Here is a 23,967-nt window from a genome sequence, read left to right on the forward strand (position 1 = left end):
TAGAAACTATCAAATACCAGAGAGGGCAGGAAAGATGAAGACTGGAAACAAATAAACAAAAACGACTATTCAGTTTGGCAACTTGAAAGCATTCAATCACTTTTTACTCAGAAATCAAGCTCCAGGAGTAGTGATTCCCTCCCCACAGTACTTTCTGCATGTCCCTGACACACACTCACACACACACACACACACACACACACTCTTTTAAGTGTTCAAAGCGATTAAGTCAGGGTGATGTTCGAGTTTTTATTCTTTTTGCTTACCTGTGTCTTCTCATCTCTCTACAACGATAAGTATTATGTAGTAATAAGAGTATAATCCGTTGTGTGGGTGATAACATCTCCCTGTTCCGAGCGCGTGTGGCCAGCCAGGCAGAGTCTCTGTAAGCGCTGTTCCTCCCTCCCTGCCTCTGACAGGGGAGCGCTGGCAAGTATAATACTAACGATTTGTGCCATTTATTCTGCATACTGTTGGCTTTGTTCTGGGCTACCCACCTGGGAGCATTGCGGAGGCTGGGGCTCTCCTGTCTGCAGCCAGGGGCAGAAAGCAGGGAGGGCTCTCTACCGTAGCACCCGGAGGCTGCCTGCAGCTTTGGGTTGCTAAGCTCACTGTTTAATTTAGAAGCGCCTTTTATCCTGGATCTCTTGACCAGCCAAAATTGTGGTCACTGTTCCCAACAAGGGCTGGGGGAGGAAGGGGTGGGATTCATTAAGCCTAGAGCAAAAGCCTTTGAAGGGCGGAGCTAAGGTGGAAGAAAGGCGAACCCTTTAAATAAAGGGCCCACACTTGCTGCCCAGGAGTGGCCTTCCGCTTCCTCCAGGTCTGTCTGTTGAGAAGGAGTAGGAGCCCGAGTGAGATGATGGAACCGGAGGAGTACAGAGAGAGAGGTGAGCGATGGGCATCCCTGGCCCTCTTCCTTGCTGCCACCCCACCACTGCTGCTTGTGGTCAGCCCTGAGATTTGGGGTGTCATTTGACTGGAGTATTAGAATTGCCTTCTGAGCATTGGCTTCCGCAAAACTTTTACTGAGAAAGGAATGTGGGATCAGAATTTAAAACTTTTCTCAACCTCTCTTTCATTCTCCCTCTCATATTCCCACTCATATAGGTCCCCACTACTATGGCACACGTTTCCTTTATACTTTCCCACAAAATAGAGGATTTGAAGTCCTGAGCCACTAAATGGAAAAATGGGATTATTCATATTCCAAAATAGAAAAAAATTTCCCTGAGTATTCTGTAGTCACTACAAAATCTTTTCTTTCCTAATATTCATTTCTCTAGGTGTGAATCTATCAGGAGTGTTCTTTCATTTAGTCATTCATTCCATAAATATTTAGTGAGCAGCTACTCTGTGTCAAGGTTTGTGTGACGAGCAAAATCAAATGGTTAACCTGTTTTCAGCATGGCTGTCCTACGCGGGAAAGAGGTAGTTGCTTATAATTTCTCTCCCTATGACTTTTTATATCCTCGTCCCCACTAGTAGGTCACAGTGCCTAAAGTTCTTATCCAACTTTTCCTCCCTCTCCTCCTCCCAGACATAACTCACCAGGTGGTAGCAGCCTTTACACTTACAAGTGCATTAGCTCCTTCCATTTCTTTCCAAAGCCACATTTAGCTGACAGCAGGTTCTCGTGGACATTTATCCTGGGCATGGAACACAAATGCATTTCATCCTGCCTCTGGACAAGGGGAGGGCTCGGGGCAGAGCTCTCAGAGCTCTGGGGGTTTCCGCTGCAGTCACGAGAGGCATCAGGATGTGCGAAGGCTGAAGGAGAGCAAAACGAAGAGAGCAGGGTGCTGTAATCTCTGTCTCCATCACGGTTTTGTCTGGGGGCTGGTCCTGCTCATAAGAATTTTGCACCAGCTGGTGCAGAGGGGAGAAATCAGCTTCCCTCTCCTTTTCTCAATTTTGTTATTTTTTCATGGGTGGAAAAGGAGCGTGGGGACTACTAAGGAGGGATTATCGATATCAAGAGAGACAGAGAGATGAACACAGACACAGGAAGGGAGAGAAGCAGAGAGAGAGACTCAAAGAGAAAAAGAGAGGCACTGAATATGGAGACCCTCTCCTGAAGGAATGAAAGGGGAGAAAGAATAAATAATTTGTAGTGGCTTCCGAGTATTTGACTTGGCTATTTTTCTTCCTTATTCATTTGATAAATTTTTGGGGGCATCTAAAAAATATCCTAGGCACTGAGGTGTTGGTGGGGGCAGGAGGTTGGAGATAAAGTGATTAAGACGTGGTTCCACATCTCCCTAAGATTTCAGGCTAGCGCAGGGTTCTTAGTCTGGGCCTATGGTGGTGCTTTAGGGATTTCGTGAACCTCAGAATTTATACACAAAATTGTGTGTGTGTGTGTAAGCCTACAGTTTTAATCAGATTCTTAAAGAAATCCATGGGTCTGAAAAAGGGCAGGAATTACTGGTCCAATGGGAATGATGAACAAGTAGGTTTTTCTCCTTAAATCAGAACCTGGCAGGGAGCTTGCCATCTGCTAACAAAGAGTATAGGGTGTGTGCGTGCGTGTGTAAGAGTGTGAGTGTGTAACACTTTTTGGATATAAAGAGCCACAGCATTTCTGCTGAACTTGTAAGGTAATGAATTAATAGATGTCCTGTTTTTGACAGGAAAAGAAAGTTTGGAGAAGTGGTCAAGATTGGTAATGGGTAAGGAAAGGGGGAGAAAAAAGAAAAATTTTACTCGGGCGCTGGAGTTTTATGCTTTGGAGACGTTCCCTCTTGTTTGTTTGTTTGTTCATTCACACACTCCCACCATGATTCATTCCCTCCCTCACTCATTTTTTTATTCTGAAGACAAGGCCTGTGCTGGGGCTCAGACCCCCTTCCCCACCCATGAATCCATCTCTTTCTTCACCAAGTCTCCCGGCCCTGACCCGAGGGGGCAGGCACGAATTGGCCAGGCCCAGTCAGGGGATGTGAGGCTGGTTTCCTTGCCTCCCTTGCAGGCAAACAGATGGTGGATTACATCTGCCAGTACCTGAGCACCGTGCGGGAGCGGCGGGTGACCCCAGATGTGCGGCCTGGCTACCTGCGAGCCCAGCTGCCTGAGAGCGCTCCGGAGGAACCTGACAGCTGGGACAGCATCTTTGGGGACATTGAGCGAATCATCATGCCTGGGGTGAGATACAGTCACAAGGGTGATTCTAGATTTTGGGGCATAGGATGATGAAGAAAGACCTGGGATGACCATTCACCCACTTGGCCAACACCCAAGCCCAGCTTCTGGACATGTGGAGGGCCAGAACTTTGAAATTAGGTTTCTGAGGCCAGGTGACCTATAGTGTTGGGTGGGAATAAAGACTACATTCCAGGGCCTAGTCTGACAGAAGTGTGGAAATCTAATGGGATGAGATGAGAAGTGAAAAGTGTGTCTGAGGGAAAAGGACATTGTGGATAGCAAGAAGGAGAGAGGAGGCTGGAGATAGTCCCTGAAGGCAGAGCCAGGGCCTCCCCTGCAGAATTCGGAGATACTCCAAAGGCAAGAAGGGAAGCTGAGAACACAACCCGCAAGGGCCCCCTGATTGTCGGGTGTGGTGGTCGGCTCCCTCCTTTCTCCTCCGTGAGTTGGGAACCATGTCTTTACTCACCAAGGGGAGGTCTTGCAATCGAACAGCTTTTCAGGAGTAGGAAGGGGCTTTCCCTGAATCGTCTATGCTCTGTGACAAATGGCACAACCTGGTGATAGCCAGGGGCCAGGGAACAGACAGAAGCTGACTGATGCACGGGGCTTGAGCTACAGCCTGCCGCCACACAGTGTGACAATATCCCTGGCCACTGGAGTGAGGAGTTGTGCCAAGGTGCTCATTCCAAAAGTGCACCAGTTTTCCTCCCACAGAAGGGCTCCCTTTTGTTGGACTCCATGCCATGTGCCAGGCACTGTAGCTAGCCACATTACAGGCTGGCTTGTTTTATCCTACAGTGACCCTACGACCCCTGTTTTACAGATGAGTAAACTGAGGCTCAGAGAAGTTAATCCTCTTCCCCTAATCACAGAAGTGTGCCTGGCAGAGCCAAGATTTTAACCTAGACCAGTCTCACTCCAAGGGCTCCGCTCTTTCTCCTATGCTGGTATCTCCATCAGTGAGTGACTCAGTGCCCTAGCCTGAGCCTGTGCGCCCAGGCACTGCCCTTCGGTTGTGCCCCAACACACAGGCTGCTCTCATTCTCCCTGCTGGGGAACTGGTGTCATGAACCGCATGTGTCCAGCGGCTCTTCCTAAAGCTGACTTGAGATTTGCTTCCACCATTTCCTAAGAGCTTTGACCTTAGATGTGACAGAAATATGCCTGGAAGTGGGGATGAAAAATTATTCAAATTCAGAAAGTGATGGCAAGTTTGTACAAAACTACATGCTCCTCTCTCTCTGACCATTCAGGCTATGTCGTAAGCATCTTTTGAAAACTTCCATATCAGCAAAGCTCTGCCAAGGAGGCTAGTCCCCGCTAAGATTATCTCACGGATTTCATTCTGTAAAATGTAATCTGCTGAGGGGCTAACTGTAACTGGGTAGTGAGACTGAAGCAACTGTCAGAAGAGGCGGAAATAAGCTGATTTCATTTGGTAGACAGGAATTCCAGCAGTTGCTGAGGGTGTGGTCAAAGAGGCTCATTTCTGGACCCAGAGGTCTGTCTGTTTTGATAAGCGTTTCTCTAGCTTATCTTATCTTATTTATCTTACAAGAACAGACAATTGCCTCTTGATAGGGTCAGGGGGTGGAAGCCCTTCTCTGGGGTTTCCAAAATACTGTCGCTAAACACATCGATAATGAGGGCCCAATCGTTCATCTCATCTCGCAGGCTGCACTGGCCTCTGAGAGTCAGCCTGCAAACAGTTGGCCTTTTGCTTTCTCATTTTGGCCGGCACCACACTGAAAGCTGGATGAATTTTCCCTCCCTACCACCTCTAGACACAAAGAGAAGAAAAACTGTCCTTCTGCTTTAATTCCAACCCTGGTTAGAAAAACGGCATGAACTCTTGGTGAGGGAGAGAGAGCGGCGCAGGGGAGAAGGCAGGCCGCCATCCCGCTTAGGAGCTTGCACCGTGGAATCAGACAGCCCTGGGTTTCTGTCTGGGCACTGCCATCTGTCTCAATGAAGTGTGTGTGATCACGAGGGTGCTGCCTCTCTCTGCCAGCCCCAATGCTTATCTGTAAAACAGGGGTGATGGTAGAACGTACCTCACTGGGCTGCTGTGAGAATTAAATAAGTTAATGCTTGGAAAGTGGAAGATCCTGTAATTACCTACACTGCCTCCTGTCTGGTGACAATCGGAGGAACAGGTTTGACTATCTAAGTGTCCGGTCAGGATATGTGACGTGTCTGTCACCATGTGATAAGTTTACTGTTAACATTAGCGCTTTACATTTTACAAGTTTCCTCCCACGCCAATCCACAGAACAACCCCAAGAGACAGGATTTATTTTATGGTGAGAAACTGAAGCGTGAGGGGAGGATCCAGGTTTTGTGGGATCTGAATTGAATACAAATTTTGGGACCCCCTTTAAGAAAAAAAGCTAAGACTGGATCGCGAAAGAGACCCATGAAAAGAGGGGACTTCGGAGTTTAAGTTCATTAGTTTTGCAATAAATCAACAAGGTCACACAGCTGGTTAGAGGCAGAGGCAACCCTGGAACTTGTGGCCTTGGGCTCGAATCTTATGCTCCTTCTGCTGTGCACGCTGTCCAGGACACTGTCCTTGCACTTGAAGGATTAAAGAAATTTGTGCATGGTAAAACATTCAGTGGAACACTAAGGTGTTGTCCCATGAATTCTCAGTAGGGTGAAACATCGAGAATGAGAGTGTTCCACGGGTTCAGGGAAAGGATCAAAGGGGGCTGGGGAGTTGGGGAAGGGTTTGTGGAGGAATTGAATATTTAATAGCTTTCTAAGAATTAACTGGTTTTGGAGGGTCATGTTTGTATGAAAAGTGCCTTCTTGTCAGAGGACACAGCACTGCTCAAAGACACGAATGCAGAAATGAACAGGGTGTGTTTGCAGAACAGTAAGAGGAAGCCAGATTAGATGATCAATGAGGCCGAGGAGCCACTGAAGATGCTTCTGAGACCCATTATAGAGGGCCCTCCCTGTCTACCTGGCTCCTCCTTACATCGGGTTTAATCTGATCATGGGCTCAGGTGTTCACTTGGAGGCAGGGGTCCCAGGCCCTTGGGCTGGCCCTTCTCCTACCCTCTCCTCGCCTCTCTCCATCCCTACTGGGAAGCTAAGGACAGCTTTGAACCCATTGACCCTGACCCTCAGCTGTGTACCCAGAGAGCTCAGCGATCCATAAGACAAGACGCTTTTTGCAAAAAACTGGGTGAGACAAGCACCTGCCCTTCTGTAGTTCAGTCTCCCCTTCCTGTTATTACAGGGCAGGGGCAGTGTTGGGGATGAGCACTGGAGACTAATGCAAACACTACCATAAGCCACAACTCTGATTACTGTAGCAATTTTCGTTTTGCATATTCCTTTCTGGTCTTTGTGTATGTACAAATGCTCCACTGATGAACTATCTTAGTATGTGAGAAATGCGGATGGCAAGAACACTGTGCACATGTCATATTTTTATGGCGTTGTGTCACTTCAAAGTCTTAAAAGTGTCGGCCCATCTCTAGAGTGGGTGCTTCTGCTGGCCAGGGAGGGTCTCTGGAGGAGGGAAGCCTCCTGGACATGCCTCCCGGTGCTGCCTGTGTACCTGCTCTGCTTCTAGGTGGTACACTGGCAGAGCCCCCATATGCACGCCTACTACCCGGCTCTCACCTCTTGGCCATCACTGCTGGGAGACATGCTGGCTGATGCCATCAACTGCTTAGGATTCACCTGGGTGAGTAGCAATGGCTGTAGCTGTAACCAGTGACAATGCGGGACAGAGCAGGACGTGATATCCTGGGGCAGACATTTTTTGTCCTGGTCTCTGAACAGGATTCCAAGTTAAATATTAACAGTGACTACATTCTTTGAGCTTAAACTTTACATTAATTATCTCATTTTGTCCTTTAACCCTATGGAATCATGAGTATTGGCCTCATTTTGTAGGTGAAGAAATTGAGGCGTAACTTATCTCCCCAAGATCACACGGTTCACAGAGACAGAGATGAGATTTGGACTGAGATCTGCTTATTGCTACAGTTTGTGACCCTAATTAAGCACTTTGGTGCCTGTGGGTACAACTTCCTCTGTACTCTTGTCTTTGAGGTGTTAGGGATATGCCTTAAGACTTCCTTTAATAACCCCTTAAGCACAAATCAGCTTTAAATGTGCCAGCAATCTCCTAGAACAGCTTTATATTTTAAGCCTGAATTATTATGAGGTGTGTGCAGTGGGTGGGGAGAGTCGCTGTCTTTTCCAGGAAGGAGTGCTTTCTTCCTTAGTCCTGACACTTCCCCCTTGCCTTCAGAATGCTTCTCAGCTGGGTGTTTTAGGGGTTTGGGGAGCCAAATGGAAGCAATCATTTCTAGCGCTGTTTCTCCATAGAGCCTTGGAGTCATAGGAGAATCTACCTCACTGAGAGTAACATGAATCCAAAGCCCCACATTCTTTTCCGTTTTTGGTTTGGCAGAGGATTGGGTAGGGGTGGGGCAGAGGGCCTGACATTGATCCTACCTCCAGGGAGAAGATAAGTTAGGTTCTCATTGATAACATCAGGGCCCCGAGGAGGACCAGAGCAGAGACAGATGTGTTTCTGGGGCTGGTGGGGCATCTTGGTGTCCTGAGGCTATCTGGATAAAGTAGCTTTCCCTCTTTCAGGCTTCCAGCCCTGCGTGCACGGAGCTGGAGATGAACGTCATGGACTGGCTGGCAAAAATGCTGGGACTCCCAGAGCATTTCCTGCACCACCACCCTGGCAGCCAAGGAGGAGGCGTCTTGCAGGTGCCTCCATTGGCAAAGCTCCCCCTAGCATGGGTGCTAAGTAGTGAAAGATAAGCCGAACCCTAGCCCGGGCAATTCTCCTCTTCTCCATGTCACTCACACCACCACTATCACTGCGACCCCCATCATCATTGCCATCATCACTGTCATGATTGACACCATCATCACCGACTCCACCACTGTCATAGCACCCACCTCTGCCACGGTCACCTTTCCCACCATTGCTGCCACTCCCATCTCAACTGCCACTTTGTCTATACTGCTGTCACTACCGTCTCTACTCTTCCTTTCTTTTTTCTTTGAAAAAGATTAAAACGTCAACACATTATCACATTTCCTATATTACTTGATTCAGGTTTCTTAGTTTATAATCTGACAACTCCCTTTCCTTGTCCCATTTTACACCTTATGGTAAGTGGAAAAGAGAAGGCAAGTAGAAACTTCTTTCTTTCCCCCCATCCTACATCCAGGAGATCCTTGGCAGTGAGAGAAATTAACAGCATCAATCAATTGATCTTAAATTAACAACATCAATCAATTGATCTTATCCTATAACCCTATCTTTTGGATATCTGTCAAATGATGCTTCTTCAGATGTGTCTTTTTTTGTCAAGAGTAATGTAGCATAGTGAGGCTTTCTGGGTGGATCCTGTAGACCATGCACATTTACTTTTGCATCTGTAAACCTTGACATCCATATATGAGGGCTTGGTTCTGAGAATTTTGAGAAGCCCCAAGTTCTCGAATTCTACTCTAATGTGTAATTTTCCTGGTTTTATAATCTATAAGATAGAGATAATAATAATAATATTAATATTTCCCTCAAAGAGTGGATGTGAGGATTAAATGAATTCTTCTGTCAAATGAAAATAGCTACGCTGCCCTGAAATGAGAACTGGAAAGTTTGCTGGGCCCATTTGCTAGCTAAGTGGCTCCCTCTCTTACCCCAGTCTTGCAGCAAGATTAAAATCTGAACCTCACAAGAAAGACAAATTACTGCATGTTGTGGCCCTTTGGGTTGTTAGCGGATAGTTCTAAGTTCAGATACTATACCTTGGAGGGCATGCTAAATGTCTGCTGTACATGATTTTGCTTTTCATCTAATTATCTCGAGAATCCTGTAGGTAAATAGCATCATCCCCAATTTTTGGGATAAGAGCACTGATGCTCAGAGAGGTTGAAAACTTGCCCCAGGTCGTGCAGCCGGTAAGTGAAAGAATGATTCCAAATCAGGCCTAAATCCAAACCGTGCTTTCTCCTGTATTCATCAGCCATGTGAACATGTTTTAGTCCTGTAACCTCTCTGAGCACCAGTATCCTCATCTGTAGAAAGAAATGACAGGTATCTGTGAGAGGTTTTATGAGGAGCAAATGGGGTGACAGAAAGTGTTTTGTGAACTATGAATTGCTACACAGATGGAAGGTAGTATTATTGTTCTTACTATTCTGCTGGCTTCCTTTTTGTGGAGTAATTTCCAGCCACTGAATATCTTGTGGGATCTGATCTGTACCACTCCCTGTGACACTGTCTGCCAGGCTTTTTAGCAGGGAGCTATCAGCTGTAGGTCACCTGAAGATTTCAAGAAGCAAAGACACCAAAGCCCGACTGACTGATGAGAAAGCATTGAGATTCCCATGAGGTCACTGAGGTGGCCCTCAGGACTCTCACAGTAATGGCCAGAGCAAAATCTTATCTAACCCTCCTTTGGAGAATCGATACTCCCACTCTGAGAGGCAGCTAAAGGGATGCTCTCCATTTTATACGTGGAAAAGTGTCTTCTGGAGGGGCAATATTAGCCAAAGGTCATGAGAGCCACTGTTAACAAAACTGAGACCAAAGTCATCAGCCTCTCACATAGGCCAGAACCTTCTCTTTTTGGCATATCCCTGGGGAAACAAACTCCATTTCTGTAACTAATAAATTGAAAGTTCTTTCTTTTAAGCAAATTTTACATGGAAGCAAACATAGCTATAAGCAGACTAGTCTCCAGCAGGGGCTGAAGTTCTCTTTTTGGTCTCTGTGGCCTCTTTCACAAAGATGTTGACATTCGGTGAAAATTTGCTTTCATTACTTCCCTGGAAAATTAGAGGAGAGAGACGTGTCCCAGGAATGCGTGGGGTGTTGTGAATAGAGAATGCAGAGTTGGGGAGGAAGGACAGCCCCTTAGGCAGGAGCTGTATACTTCCTTTGGAATAGCTATTAAACACACACACACACACACACACACACACACACATACACAACCATGAAACCTGGGGGCATTTGCCAAGAGAACACAGAGAGAGGCTGCCACTGGTAATCCTTCTTCCACTACAGAGCACAGTCAGTGAGTCCACCTTGATCGCCTTGCTGGCAGCAAGGAAGAGCAAAATCCTGGAAATGAAAGCATCTGAGCCTGGGGTGGACGAATCCTCCTTAAACGCCCGGCTCATTGCCTACGCCTCTGACCAGGTGAGTTGCCCGACATGGGCCAGACCTTCAGGTTAGTGCTTGGCTTCTGGAGAGTTAGTCACTGAGCAATTTTCTCCTAGACATGAGCATGCTGGAGGTTAGGGCAGCTCACGCCTCGGAGGTCGTCCCCAGGAGCTGCAGGGGAAGATGAACCTCAGATGTTATCTTTGATTCCCTTCGTGTGGCTTCAGCAGTTTCTGGGGTGTGCTTATCCCGGGATGACTCTGCTAACAGGTTTCTTCCGTTGTTCTAGGCTCACTCCTCAGTGGAAAAGGCTGGTTTGATTTCTCTTGTGAAGATGAAATTCCTGCCTGTGGATGACAACTTCTCGCTCCGAGGGGCTGTTCTTCGGAAAGCCATCAAGGAGGACAAGGAGCGGGGCTTGGTGCCTGTCTTTGTAAGTCAGAACATTGTTCTGAGCTTAGAACGATAGAACTGGGAGGTGAGGAAGGAATTTTGGCAGAATTCAGGTAAGTTACGTGCTGCAAACAAAAGCAGAAAGGTCCTCAAATACATTGTATTTCATTGATGTGTTAGGAGATAAATTTTGTGGGTCATCATCAGCATTAAAAAAAAAGAGATATAATAGAAAATCTCAGAGTGCATTCCTGTAGCCAGACTATGTATTGTTTGATGAAATTTTTATTTCAAATACACATGTATATATGTATTAGGTTGCTATATAGAATGTATTTCTCACTGTAGGACATGGTAAAATATAGTGTGAAATACACACTGCACTGGTAGGATGAGTGGGGTAGGTAATATCTGTGATTAAATCCTTTTTCAGGCCAGATGTGTCCCACGAGCCCACCTTCTCGTGATAACTTCCTTTATCTTCCTCCAGGTCTGTGCAACACTAGGGACCACCGGGGTTTGTGCGTTTGACTGCCTGTCAGAGCTGGGCCCCATCTGTGAGTGTCTGCCCTGTCTGGCTAGGAAGATTAATAATGAATTTTAGAATGCTCCCTACAGCAAGAACATGAAACCAGCTCTATGGAATTATCTTGCCCCTCCTCAGTCAGTGCAGAGAGCGTGGGAAGAGCCACCAAAGGTCACAAGTGCCTCCTCCCAGGCAGCCAGGTCACTGCTTTTCCCAGCCGTGTGACCCAGGGTTAGAGCTGCCCTCCTTTGCATCCTGTCCCAGGAGGCAACAGTGGGAGAGCCGTGGGGTTCTCACCCTCTCGCTGGTACGAGGAAATCGACTCAAAGCTCTGTCCAAAAACACAGGGCGAATGAGGCATAGTGAAATATTTTCTAGTGTAGGCTAAGAAAATGAAAAGGGCAGGGCAGGCGAAACCATGGGGGGAGATTAAGGCAGAAAAGAAACTCCAGTGTGATTGTTTAAAATCCCCAGGCAAGAAACCCACTAGGAAAGAGACATCCTCTCTCTAATGTGGGCATTAGATGCATTCACATTGCTCTCTGGGCCAGTAGCAAGTGGATTTCGGTGCCAGGTGAGAGAAGAAGGCCGGGGTGAGGTTCTGTAGGCTTTCTCTTTAGGAGGTGACGGCGTCTCATTCAGCCCCACTCCTCACACTGACTGCCCTCGGTCCCTCTATTTCCACGTGCCTTGACGTCTCATTTAGCCGGAGCAGGCCATCTTTTCCCAGCTCTTCTCTTGTAGTCCGCCAGTGAGCTGGCCCAGGCAAGAGATGCCTTTTAGCTGACTGGTGGCAACCTCCACTCGGCCCACCTCCTAACCAGGTGATGTTTGCCTCCTCAGGTGCCAGCGAGGGGCTGTGGCTCCACATTGATGCAGCGTATGCAGGCACTGCCTTCCTGTGTCCAGAGTTCCGGGGGTTTCTGAAGGGCATCGAGTATGCCGATTCCTTCACTTTCAATCCTTCCAAGTGGATGATGGTGCACTTTGACTGTACCGGGTTCTGGTGAGTGTGGCGGCCGAGCTCCCAGCCCTTGGGAAGGCCTTGCTTCCTCTGAGAGCCTGCAGCCTCTAACGCCCACTTGGAAACCCACAGGGTCAAGGACAAGTACAAGCTGCAGCAGACCTTCAGCGTGAACCCCGTCTACCTCAGGCATCCCAACTCGGGCGTGGCCACCGACTTCATGGTGAGTGGCCAGGAATGGGCAACCTGGCAGCCTCTGAGATGGAAACTGGCTGCATCTGAGCCCTAAGGCTCTCCTGTTTGTTGGCTTCCATCAGAGAGCGGCCCTCTGTGCACTCACTCCATAACATTGCCTCTGTATACCTTTGGTTTTAAGCTGTGCCTAAGTAGATAGCGTGAAACCCAGAAAACTTTAAAAACTCTGGAAAATGAAATCAACCTTTGAGGCAGTATACACGTTTCTGGAATATGTGCGGTATTTTTTTTTATTCCCAGAAATGTCCTTCCTGCCATGAGTGTCCTTCCTGCCTTCTTCCTCCATTCTGGATAATCTTTCCTGCTTCCTACCCAGCAGCAGGGTAGGGTGGAGGATTTCCTTGGGTGTGGAAAGAGGCTCCTTGTCTAAACCACTTTCATCTTTTTGACCCCAGTGGAGGCCCTGTGGGAGGCTCCGTGGTGGGAGTGGGCCACGGGTACTGGATGCCTCGAAAAATTCCTGGCCTTCTCACTCGCTGCACCTCAATCTCTCGAAAGTGCCCACGTTCTCAGCCTGTCTTATCTCTTGGGGAGAATAAGTTCTTCAGATTTACTCCTCAGTTTGAAGATGAGCCCTTCCTTTAATTGTAGCGGAGACAGGGATGTAAACAAACAAGTTACATGTAACACGACCAAGGAGAGAGAGTGGAGCAGAGTGAGAGGAGCTTGGTTTGGAAGCCACACCAGTAGTGAGCTTTGGGAAACTTAGTGGACCTCTCTGACCCTTGGTTTCCTCATCTGTAGAATGGGCATAGAGGCACCGATTTCAAAGGGTATCGTGAGGCTGAAATGGGAACCTACATGTAGATCACTTAGCACAATACTGAGAATGTGGCAAATGCTCAATAAATGGTAGACATGATATTCCTAAAAGCTCTTTTAGGTATTTGTTATATAGCAAAGTGGGTCAGTGTTTAAGTACTAAAGCCAGATGGCCTGAGTTTGAATCTTAGCTCCTCCATTTATGAACTTGCATGGCCTTGGGCAAATGACTTAAACTCTGTGTCTAGGTTTCCTCATCTGTAGCATGAGGGTGGTAACGATGGTGCTGGCTTCTTAGGCTTGCTGTGAGGATGAAATGAATAAGACAGTGAGGCACAGGGAGCAATGCCTGACATCAGTGAGGGTCATACTTTGTGAAGAGAGGGTTCTGTCTTTTCTCCTTGGGCAACAGAAGTGTCTTGCCCTTTTAGCCCTAAAATAGCTCCAGCGTCTCCACCTCTTGATTCTGTTTGTTATTCTCCCTCGGACCAGCTCACACTTCCTTTAGATTTTGAAGCTTTTTGATTGGAATTGCAGGCAGTAAGCTTGCAGTGGTGGGGTAAGGCCCTCTTGATAAAATAGAAGGATGGTGGTTATTTCATCTCCACTGCCCCAAGGGGCAGATATTGTTGGATAACTCTAGGTTATTTTCCTGAGTGTAAAATGATGCCCATTCTCCTGTAAGTGAACTTGGACCATCATAACTTAAAAGCATTATCTTTCCCTTGCCCATTTTGAATTTCATGTTAATTTTTGTTTGTTTGTTTGTTTACAACCATAATCTCAAGATCTTCCTGTGGTCCCTTCCTCTCAGTCTGGAGATTTTACAGTGTGTTCTGTATTCTAGATAACTTATAAAAATATTAAACTTCTCCCAGCACTGGTCTGGGGGAATCTTACTATTTATATTTCTGCATCCAGAAGATGCTGCTTTATGCTTTTCCTTCCTCCACCTCTAATCTTATGGATTTAATTTTCGAGTCTCCTAACAGAAAATCCTGAAGCTGCTGTCTGATGTGGTCCTGGGGGTCTTCATTGCTGCTCTCCCCGATGCCCCAGCCTCGGGGCACCCAGATAGCTGCAGCTTTAAATAGAAGCCCAGCCATATTTGGGACGAGCCAGAATTAGAGCAGCATCCTGGGAAAGAAGACTTAAGGTCTTCATCCCTGGGGCCCCAGAGCCATCTGAAATCAGGGCTAGATTCTCTTACATCGGGAAAGTGCCCTTTCCTCTCCTGACTAGTGAGTGGGACATTGTCTTGCCCTTGGTGGCAGAGACCTGCAAAACTTGAAAGGACCAGAGCAGGCTTGGGAATGCATTGAGTTAAAGAAGAGCCATAGCGCCATTTACAAGTCCAAATTCCTTTTCCAACAGAAAATGCTGGCCAGAACCCACCCTGCTGGGTCAGCATGTGTTGGTTTTGGAACAGTGACAAGAGGAATGACTAGGGGTACAGAAAGAGTGAGAAGAAATCAAAATTAAAACCATCTCTGCCTTTCCTTTTAATTTCCTCGTGAAATTAAGTAGCTAATTGGCTGTAATCGAATGTTTTTAGAGACGGCCCCTATAATCCATTCGCTCTGCTCCCAGAGTGTCCGTCTACTAAGTCGTGGGGTTGAAGCTTTCCCTCTTACAGAGATTTTGTCCCGTTTCCGGGTTTTGACGCCCTCTGCTGGTGAACCGAAGTCCCCAACCTGATTCTCAGCACTAGAGTGTTTGGCTTGGAAATCAAAGGCTTAGCCCTTGATGTGGGAAACACATTGTCCATCAATAACGGGGCAATGTGCCAACTGTGTCTGGGTCAGGAAATGGGTGAAGGATGAAGGTGAGCACATTTTTGAGGATTTGGCAATCCTGTCGATGAGTAGATAAATATTTGATGGAACAAAAATTTATTTTTAGTGAACAGAAATTGTGGTAGAAGCTTCCTGACATTTGAGGAAAAGGTCATTAAAAACCACATTACTCATCAGAATAACTGCAGATGTTTTCCAAACCCTTTGTTCTGTTTTCAGATCTGAGAAATTGATTTGAAATTGGTTTGAAATTTTTCAGGTGCTTGCAACCGTGGACTTTAAGCTCTGTTGAATTTGGTCACCAGGAGCAAAGGGTCAATTTTACTTTAACAGAGGCTGAGAGGCAGATGCTCATTTGAAATCTGAAAGCTGGAGGGATGCCTCCTGAGGGCACAGGAATGTCACAGGAAAAATCAGGACAGGGCAGTGAGATGAAATAATGATCATCTTGGTTCTAGACAGAAATACTACTGTGATCTGTAGCTCAAATTTTTATCATCTCCTTAGCCAACAATTGCTGACATCTTCCTGTGAGGCTCTGTGAATCTCTTCACATGCTGCCCTGGGGGTTGCTGTTGGTTCTCTGTCTCACAAGGAGCCAGTGAGGAGGCAATGCCCAAGGTCACGGCTGGTGACTGGCAGAGCTGGAGGAGAGACCCAGGTCTGTGGGCTCCAGCATCTGAGCTCTTGACTACTATACTTTACATTTTGGGGGAGGATAGAAATATATTTATTTTATAGAAATAAAATAGAATAGAAAATAAATTTATTTTCTGCTATTCAAAGAACTTAGATTCTTCTAGAGAAAGAAAAATATATTGACCTTATCCTGAATTTCAGCCTGGGTTGAAATGCTTAAAGCAGCATTTAAAGCAAGGCATCTTGTCTTCGGTTCAGGGTCATGGACTCGATTTCCACTTGTCCTGCTCTTAGACAAGGGTGTGTTGGCCAGCTTCACCAGGATTTGGTCACATGATGGGGTAGGCTTTGGGTAACTTGCCTTAGCTTCTCCTTAGCAACATCTTCGGGAGTCACGGTGACATCGTCCATCCCTGGAGGGCTGGGCAGACTACAGATGGTAAAACCCAGGAGTGCATGAGGGAGCAGGTGCCCTCGTCTAACCCTGGGCACTGTGTTCTCTGTTCTAGCACTGGCAGATCCCCCTAAGCCGACGGTTTCGCTCTATTAAACTCTGGTTTGTGATTCGGTCCTTCGGGGTGAAGAATCTTCAAGCCCACGTCAGACACGTATGTAGTGCACAGACTGTGGGCTGAGCCCAGGTTTGCTTTGTGTCCTAGTGGGGAGGAAGGCTGGCCTCTGCTTTGCAGACCTGCCCAGGGGACCTGCATTGTATGCGCAGGTGTCTGGGTCTGTTCCCGGGCTCCTGGGACTCCATTATTTAGGCGCCATCTCTTTCTTAGCTAGAGGATCAGTGAGCAGGACATGACACCGAGGGCTGCCTGGCACCTGTCCCTCTTGCCTGAGTGTCTCACTGTTCCTTTTGCTATCACTGAGCCTGGGGAATGATAGCCTGAGAGCCTGGTTCGCAGAGAGAGAAAGAGAAAGTAAATCAAAGGGCAGCATGTGTGGCCAGGCTAGGAGCATATCTTGTCTAGAATTACCCCGATTGTCACGGCTGTCTGAAAATTTTAGTCGCTATTATGGTTATGCCTGAAACCTGGCTCTCCTGGCTTGGCCAGGTAGACCTACTAAGTCTGGAACAAACACCCCTGCCTCGTGTCAAGAGGTATTTATTGAAGGACTGTTTGGTACAATTTATTTCAACTCAATTCAACAACAGCCACAAAATTATTGTGCTAGGAAAGTGACCCAGAGATAAATGAGACAAGCATAGTCCCACTGTCATATTCTTCATGGAAAGGGTAGGACCTAACCAAGAACTTGCCTAGCAGCGTTTTTCTTTCATTTGTACAAGCACCTATGCAAAAGATAATGTCATCGGTGAAAGCAGCCGGGTACATCCAAAGACACTGTCCTTTATTACTGCGTGTCTTTCCCCTTCCACCTTGCCCCTAGGGAAAGCAACACAATACAAAATAAAACGGTGGAAGCAGGAGCTGTGATAACTATGACCGGTTTACTCTTGGCAATTTTACATTGTAATCAACGTCAAGGTGTTTGCGAACTGGATGTTTATCAATGAGTGGCTGTCACCCAGCATACTGAGGGACGTTGGGCACATTGTGCTTTCCCTAGATCCTCAGACTCAAGACTGGAGGGTAGTGCTGGGGAATGAGGCAGTGGAGGTTACAAGTAACCAGGAAAACTCTTTCCCTGACAACTTAGGACTGGATATCACCGTGCAGGTGCTGGCCAACTTCCCGAAATGCTGCCTTTTGCAAGTCAAACCCCTGACCTCCCATCAGTTCCCCCATTGCCTACACTAGGCCCGCGCTCCTGGGCCTGGCCTTCAAGGAGCTGATTATCAGCCTCTATTTGAGCTCAAGCTTCTCACTGACCCTTTCCAACTCCATCCTCAGTCTGCCTCCACACCTTCACCTGTGTGTTGCCCTCCCTTCTCCAAATGTGCTAGTGGATTAGGTTCTGCTTCTGCCACAAGCTTCCCTGACTATTCCCTCTGCCCTAGTCTCAGCTTCCTTGGCATTCCTAGGATCACCTACTCAAGCACACTTACAAAACTGACCTCAAAAGACTACCAGTGTCCCATAATAGTAAGGGGTGGAACTAAAACAAAGTTGTTGGATGTGAATTAGTTTTATCTCTTCAACTTGACTGCGATCAAAATTGTCATTACTTGAATAGTGCCTTAAATTAAAACAAATAACTTAAAGTGTTTCATGAGATTCTTACAGCAAGGCTTGGGGTGGTCATCCTGATCAGCCCCAGTTTATAGGTGAGACTCAGAGATGGCGATTGCCCTGCTCAAGAGTGGAGGGCATCCTTTCTTCACAGTTCTGGGCTATCTTCTACTATGTGAGCCCTTGAAGGTTATAGAAAACCAAGTCGTGTACGTCTCTGTTATACAGCTTAGAGAATGGGATCTGGGTTTGAGTTTTTAGTTCTACCCTTTACTATTTGGTGACCTTAGGCAAATTACTTAATCTTTCTATGTTTCTTTTCCTAATTTATAAAGTGGGAAAATGATAATACCTCACTCAAAGGCTTAGTGTAATGATTAAATGAGATAAAACATATAAAGTCCCCACTTAGCACAGGACCTAATACTTGACTAAGTACTCAATGAATATTTCCTCTTCTCCTTTCTCTTCCTCCTCCTCCTCCTTTTCTTCCGCTTCTTTCTCCTCCTTTTCCTCCTCCATTTTTTCCTTCTTCTAATCATAATAAGTCATCATCATCATCATCAACATCATCATCATCATCTCCTATCACCTACGCTAGGGACTGGTAACCTTTCAATGTAAAAGGCAGGTAGTAAATATTTTTAGCTTATTTCTAAAGAACTTTATTTACAAAAATAGGTAGGGGTGCTGTACTTGGTCTGCGTGCTGTAGTTTGCCCAGCCCTGACCTAGAGTGGGACCGGGTACTGGTAGCAGTGCTGCTTTCATCACCCATGAAGGTGGTTTCTGGTGGCGGGGATGTCACCTGTGCTGTCTCCCTCTCCCCTGGCTCTGCTTTTATCTCGTTGCAAACACCCTGTGTTGTAGGAGGCAGCAGAGCATGGTGGGAGGAGAATGTGCTTGGCGACCAGGAGACCTGCATTCTGTCACTTGTACCTTGGGGAAGTCACTTTCCCTTGGCTCTTCCTAGAAAATGAAGAGGTCGAACCAAGATGACTTCTGGGTCTCTTTCCTTGCTCAAAAGCATCAGTTTCGTGGTCCTTAGCTAGCCTGATTCTGGGTCTGTACCTGAGATGTCTTAATGGTACTCAGGTAGCTTTAAGAAAAATTTACTCAGAAAGATACAGAATTGGCAGGGCAGGTGGGTGGAAATGGACTGGAGGGAAGGAGATACAGGGGAGAATCATGACAAAATTAGAAAAGGAATTGCAGAAGTAGAAAACAGCTAGGAAACAGTTAGCAGGGTGCTTTCCTTGAGAGAGAGCCTTAGGACTTGAAAATGGAAAGTTCTTTGGCAGGGACTGGAGACTATTTTAAACAGACCGGGCAGTGAAGAGAGGAAGAAGGGGTTCTGGACGAGCTTTGTAGCCTCTTGTTGCATCATGATGGAAGACATGATTAGCCAAATCCCTGGGCTTTCCCTGAAAGAGAGCAGCAGGTGTGAGAAGAAGGTGATAGCAATTACTCAGCAAATCTTTCATGGAGATCCTTCTGGATGCTTGGAGAAATTTTAAAAAAATGAAAGAAAAGGCAAATCTTGTCCTGTTTGGTTAATATTCCTAGATAAAAACAAACAGGAAATTTAAAAAATGACAAACTTCAGTGAAAGATTAATATGGTACAAAGCTTTAAAATTATTTTTTGATTGTAATGTAATATACGTAATACAAAATTTAATTTTAACTTTTTTTTTTCTGAGGAAGATTCAGCCTGAGCTAACATCCATGCCAATCTTCCTCTATTTTCTTTCAGTGTGTGGGCCACCACCACAGCATGGCTGCTAACAGAGTGGCGTAGGTCCACACCCAGGAACGGAACCTGGGCTGCCAAAGTGGAGTGCGCTGAACTTAACCACTAGGCCACTGGGTCTGGCCCTCTAATTTTAACTATTTTTTTTTAAAGATTGGCACCTGAGCTAACACCTGTTGCCAATCTTCTTTTTCTTTTTTTCTCTTCTTTTTCTCCCTAAAGCCATCCAGTACATAGTAGTATATTCTAGTTGTGAGTGCTTCTGGTTGTGCTATGTGGGACGCCGTCTCAGCGTGGCCTGATGAGTGGTTCCATGTCTGTGCCCAGGATCTGAACTGGTGAAACCCTGGGCCTCCGAAGCAGAGCATGCAAACTTAACTATTTGGCCACTGGGCTGGCCCTCGAATTTTAACCATTTTTAAGTGTACAGTGCAGTGGCATTAAGTACACTAGTAAGGTGTGCAACCATCACTACGATCTATTTCCAAAACTTTTTCCACCATTTCAAGCAGAAACTCTGTACCCATTAAACAGGTGCAAAGCCTTCTCCACGGTGTAAGTGGGGATGATATGTAAAAACATGTACTTTGTGGAATGTTAGAAAAAAGGAGATGAAAGGGCATTTGAGGTGATAAGGTTTGAGAGGAAGGGAAAGATGTAGGCTTAGGATGGGGGCAAGGCTGTCCAGAGCCCACATGGTGCCCTATGTGTAGTAGAAACAAGCATCTCTTCCTCTGGGCACACGCAGCCCGGGTGAGGCACCCAGCTGGGAATGCAGGGCATGGGCTGGGTTTCGGCTCTCACTTGCCCCCTCTGCCAGTCAAGAAGCTGTGAAGCCGGGACATGAGGACAGATTGCCTTGATTGCAAAGCACATGCCTTCTGGTTCTGGGGGTGAGTTGAAAGAGGGCTCTGAGACATGAATTCTCAAGGTGGATATGATACGACAAGACACAGGGAGCCATTGGAGGTTCTCCAGCTTGGAATACGAGCAAAGCCAAGCGGAGAAGAAAACCAGGCAGAAGCTATTCAGGTCTCTATGGTTCAAAGGTGATCTGGTTTAAACCCATTTAGCAGTGTGAAAGTTTATGCATAGTTGTCCCTTGCCTGATTATTGATCTCAGTTCTCCCTCTATTTACAATTCTAGGGCACTGAAATGGCTAAATATTTTGAATCTCTGGTCAGAAAGGACCCTTTCTTTGAAATTCCTGCCAAGAGGCACCTTGGCCTGGTGGTTTTTCGTCTAAAGGTAATGCCATCTTCCACAATCTGTGATGATGTTATTTGGTGATCATTTGGCATCTTGGAAACATAAACGCTGGGCTTCTGGGGATGCTTCTAGAGGATGTGATACAGACTTCACTTCTCTTTATCCTTCAAACAGGGTCCTAATTGTCTCACAGAAAGTGTGTTAAAGGAAATAGCGAAAGCTGGCCGTCTCTTCCTCATCCCGGCCACTATCCAGGACAAGTTGATCATCCGTTTCACTGTGACATCCCAGTTCACCACCAGGGATGATATCCTGAGAGACTGGAATCTCATTCGAGATGCTGCCACTCTCATTCTGAGGCAGCATTGTACTTCCCAACCTAGCCCTCAGGGCGAGAAACTCATCCCCCAAACCAGGAGCCCCAGAGCCTTGGCCGATGAAATGTGCCTTCCATCTGTCAATGGGGTAGGAGATGACTCAGCCCAGACCAGGAAGATCATCAAACAGCCTCAGCGTGTGGGAGCCAGTCCTGTGAGAAGGGAAGACAGCCGCCATCTTGAAACCCTGCCGGACCCACTTGATGACTGCTTTTCAGAAGAGGCTCCAGATGTTACCAAGCACAAGCTGTCCTCCTTCCTGTTCAATTATTTGTCTGTACAGAATAAGAAGAAGGCAGTGCGCTCCCTCAGTTGCAATAGTGTGCCTGTGAGTGCTCAGAAGCCACTGCCCTCAGATGGCTCTGTGAAGAATGGGGGCTCCTCCCGGGTCAGAATCTTCTCTAGGTTTCCGGAAGAGATGATGATGCTAAAGAAGAGTGCCTTCAAAAAACTAATCAAGTTCTACAGCGTCCCCAGCTTTCCTGAATGCAGCTTTCAATGTGGGCTCCAGCTGCCCTGCTGCCCTCTGCAGGCCATGGTTTAGAACAGGGGCTTCAGCCAGAGTCCACGGATGTGTTTCAAGGAGTCTCTGAACCCCTCAAAATTGTATGCTGAATTCGTGTGCTTATGTGTATGTGCATTTTTCTTGAAAGAAAGCCTATAATTTTGATCAGATTCTCATAGGGGTTCATGACTCAGGATAGGATACTGATGGAGAATTTAAGCCAGCACGGTCCAGAAGGTTCCAGTAGGCTAGCCAAAAAGAAAGGGTCCAGGGTAGTATACTGGCAGGTAGTGTCCATGGCTCAGCTTGTGACATGAAATATAATGTAGAAATAAATTGTGCTTTTCCCTGAAAAAAGTGTATGCTGTGTCACTTAATTATGTCACCGAAACATTGATTAATTAACTAGGGCATGTCCTGGAGACTTAATGCATATACTTATGGATTCTGCTTTTTAGGATGCTGAAGATTTGAATTTAACTGTGAAAAAAAGAGTTTGGAGGAACCCTTGGTATGAAGAAGGCAGGCAGCTTGAGTCAGGCACTGTGGCTTACAGTTTATCAATGAGGAAACCGAGGCCCCAGGTCACACAGCTTGTGAGTAGGCAAACCCAGATCTCTGTCTTTGATAAAGTTCAGGCTATTACACCACATTGTGTTGTTCAAGGCTGTACTTGATTAGAAGCTCACGTAGGCCCCTCCAGTCCTTTGGTGCATTTAAATGTTCCCTCTCTAGGTTTGGAATTCTTGCATGTCCCCCTTTTTTTTTGGACCCTGTAGTCAAATAAAATCTGTGCTCACAGGCAGCTTGTCCATGGTTGGTTTATAAGCCAAAAAATCATTTTCTTCCCATTTCAGACGGTACTTTTACAGGGAGTGGTTCTGAAATTGGTTATATTAACAGGGTCAAAGGTAAAGCCAGATATTAGTAAAGAGGTAAGGACAAGTTTTAATCAGTAATAACTATTGCAGAAGGGAAAAGAGTCCAGCAAGAACTGGACTCAACTTCGATTTATGCAGAAGTCACTGGGCATTTTTTAAATTAAAAAATTTTTTTTTGGTAAGGAAGATTGTCCCTGAGCTAACATCTATTGCCAATCTTCCTCGTTTTGCTTGAGGAAGATTGTCCCTGAGCTAACATCTGTGCCAGCCTTCCTCTGTTTTGTATGTGGGATGCCGCCACAGCATGGCCTGATGAGAAATGTCTAAGTCTGCACCCAGGATCTGAACCTGTGAACCCCAAAGCAGAGCCAAAGCAGAGCATGCAAACTTAACCACTATGCCACCAGGCTGGTCCTGAGGTCACTGGGCATTTTAAAAGGAGAATGAGGGATCAGCGAGGGGTGCGAGCAGGGGCTCAGCAGAGTCAGGGAATTGAAAAAATTACAAAAAGCAGGAAGAGAGGGTTGGTCCACGTGAAACCCATCTGGGGTTGCTAACTGACACTAATCAAAGTTCGACTCCTACCCTCCCACAGAGACTGGAGACAGAGGCCCCAAATTCAGCTGTTTGCTGGAACAAGCAATAAATTTTTTTGGCAGCCTTGAGTTTTTGCAGACAGGCACTTTAAGGGGAACTATGGTCATCCTGGTGTTGTGGCCTTGAGCTGTTAGAAACTATGTTAGTGTTTGTTCAAGTCTTTATAGGCCAAGGTTGAGGCCTAGCAGAGAAGAGGGCTCCCAGGAGCCTGGCTAGAGTCTGGTTAAGGAGAGAATCTTTCCTAAGAGCTTAAAGCTTCATGTTGCCCCTTGTTCTCTATCAGTGGTCCCTGAAATTTGCTGCAGCCTAGAATCGTCTGGGAGTCTTTTAAAACCATACTGATGCCTGGCTCCCACTCCCAGAAATCTTGATCTAATTGGTATGGGTGGGCCTGGGCTTTGGGATTTTTGACAGCTCCCCAAGTGATTCCAGCATGTAGCAATGTTTGGGAAGCCCTGCTCTAGAGTCACTTGCTATTCCAAGAAGCCTTGGCATCCCCAGCTGCTTCTCATGCATGTTCAAACTTGAGAAGCACGACTCTAAGCTGGTGGTTCTCAAACTGAGCCTGCATCAGAATCACCAGGATGGCTTGTTGAAACAAGATTGCTGGACCTTTCCCCAGTAGTTCTGATTCAGTAGGTCTGGAGCGAGGCCCGAGAATTTGCATGTCTGACAAGCTCCCAGGTGATGCTGATGCTACTGGTCCAGCCCACACTGTGAGAACCACTAGTCTATGAAGATGTTGTGTCTTCCTGTAAAGGCTGGATGGGAGCTTAGCCATGTCAATGAGCTGTGTGACTTTTGGCATGTACTTAACCTCCCAGGCTTCAGTTTTTTCTTTTATCAGATAAAGAGGTTTGA

The 23,967-nt window shown here is 46.5% G+C and overlaps 1 protein-coding gene across 2 annotated transcripts; it reads left to right on the top strand.

The window, feature by feature from the left end:
- The first annotated feature begins 751 nt into the window (after positions 1 to 751).
- HDC (histidine decarboxylase) lies at positions 752 to 22,428 on the top strand. Of its 2 annotated transcripts, XM_014852581.3 has the most exons (12): positions 752 to 890; positions 2,972 to 3,144; positions 6,734 to 6,847; positions 7,771 to 7,893; positions 10,211 to 10,345; positions 10,599 to 10,742; positions 11,193 to 11,259; positions 12,072 to 12,234; positions 12,325 to 12,415; positions 16,154 to 16,252; positions 20,684 to 20,785; positions 20,921 to 22,428. In XM_014852581.3, exons 1-12 carry the CDS (start codon positions 860 to 862, stop codon positions 21,665 to 21,667), a joined length of 1,989 nt encoding a protein of 662 aa, XP_014708067.2. In that variant the 5' UTR covers positions 752 to 859; the 3' UTR covers positions 21,668 to 22,428. The 2 variants fall into 2 exon arrangements, with proteins under 2 accessions (XP_014708067.2, XP_044620838.2); XM_044764903.2 differs by lacking the exon at positions 16,154 to 16,252 and having other exon boundaries at positions 20,921 to 22,422.
- Positions 22,429 to 23,967: the final 1,539 nt, after the last annotated feature.

Source organism: Equus asinus, chromosome 2, assembly GCF_041296235.1.
Source record: "Equus asinus isolate D_3611 breed Donkey chromosome 2, EquAss-T2T_v2, whole genome shotgun sequence".
NCBI lineage: Eukaryota > Metazoa > Chordata > Mammalia > Perissodactyla > Equidae > Equus > Equus asinus.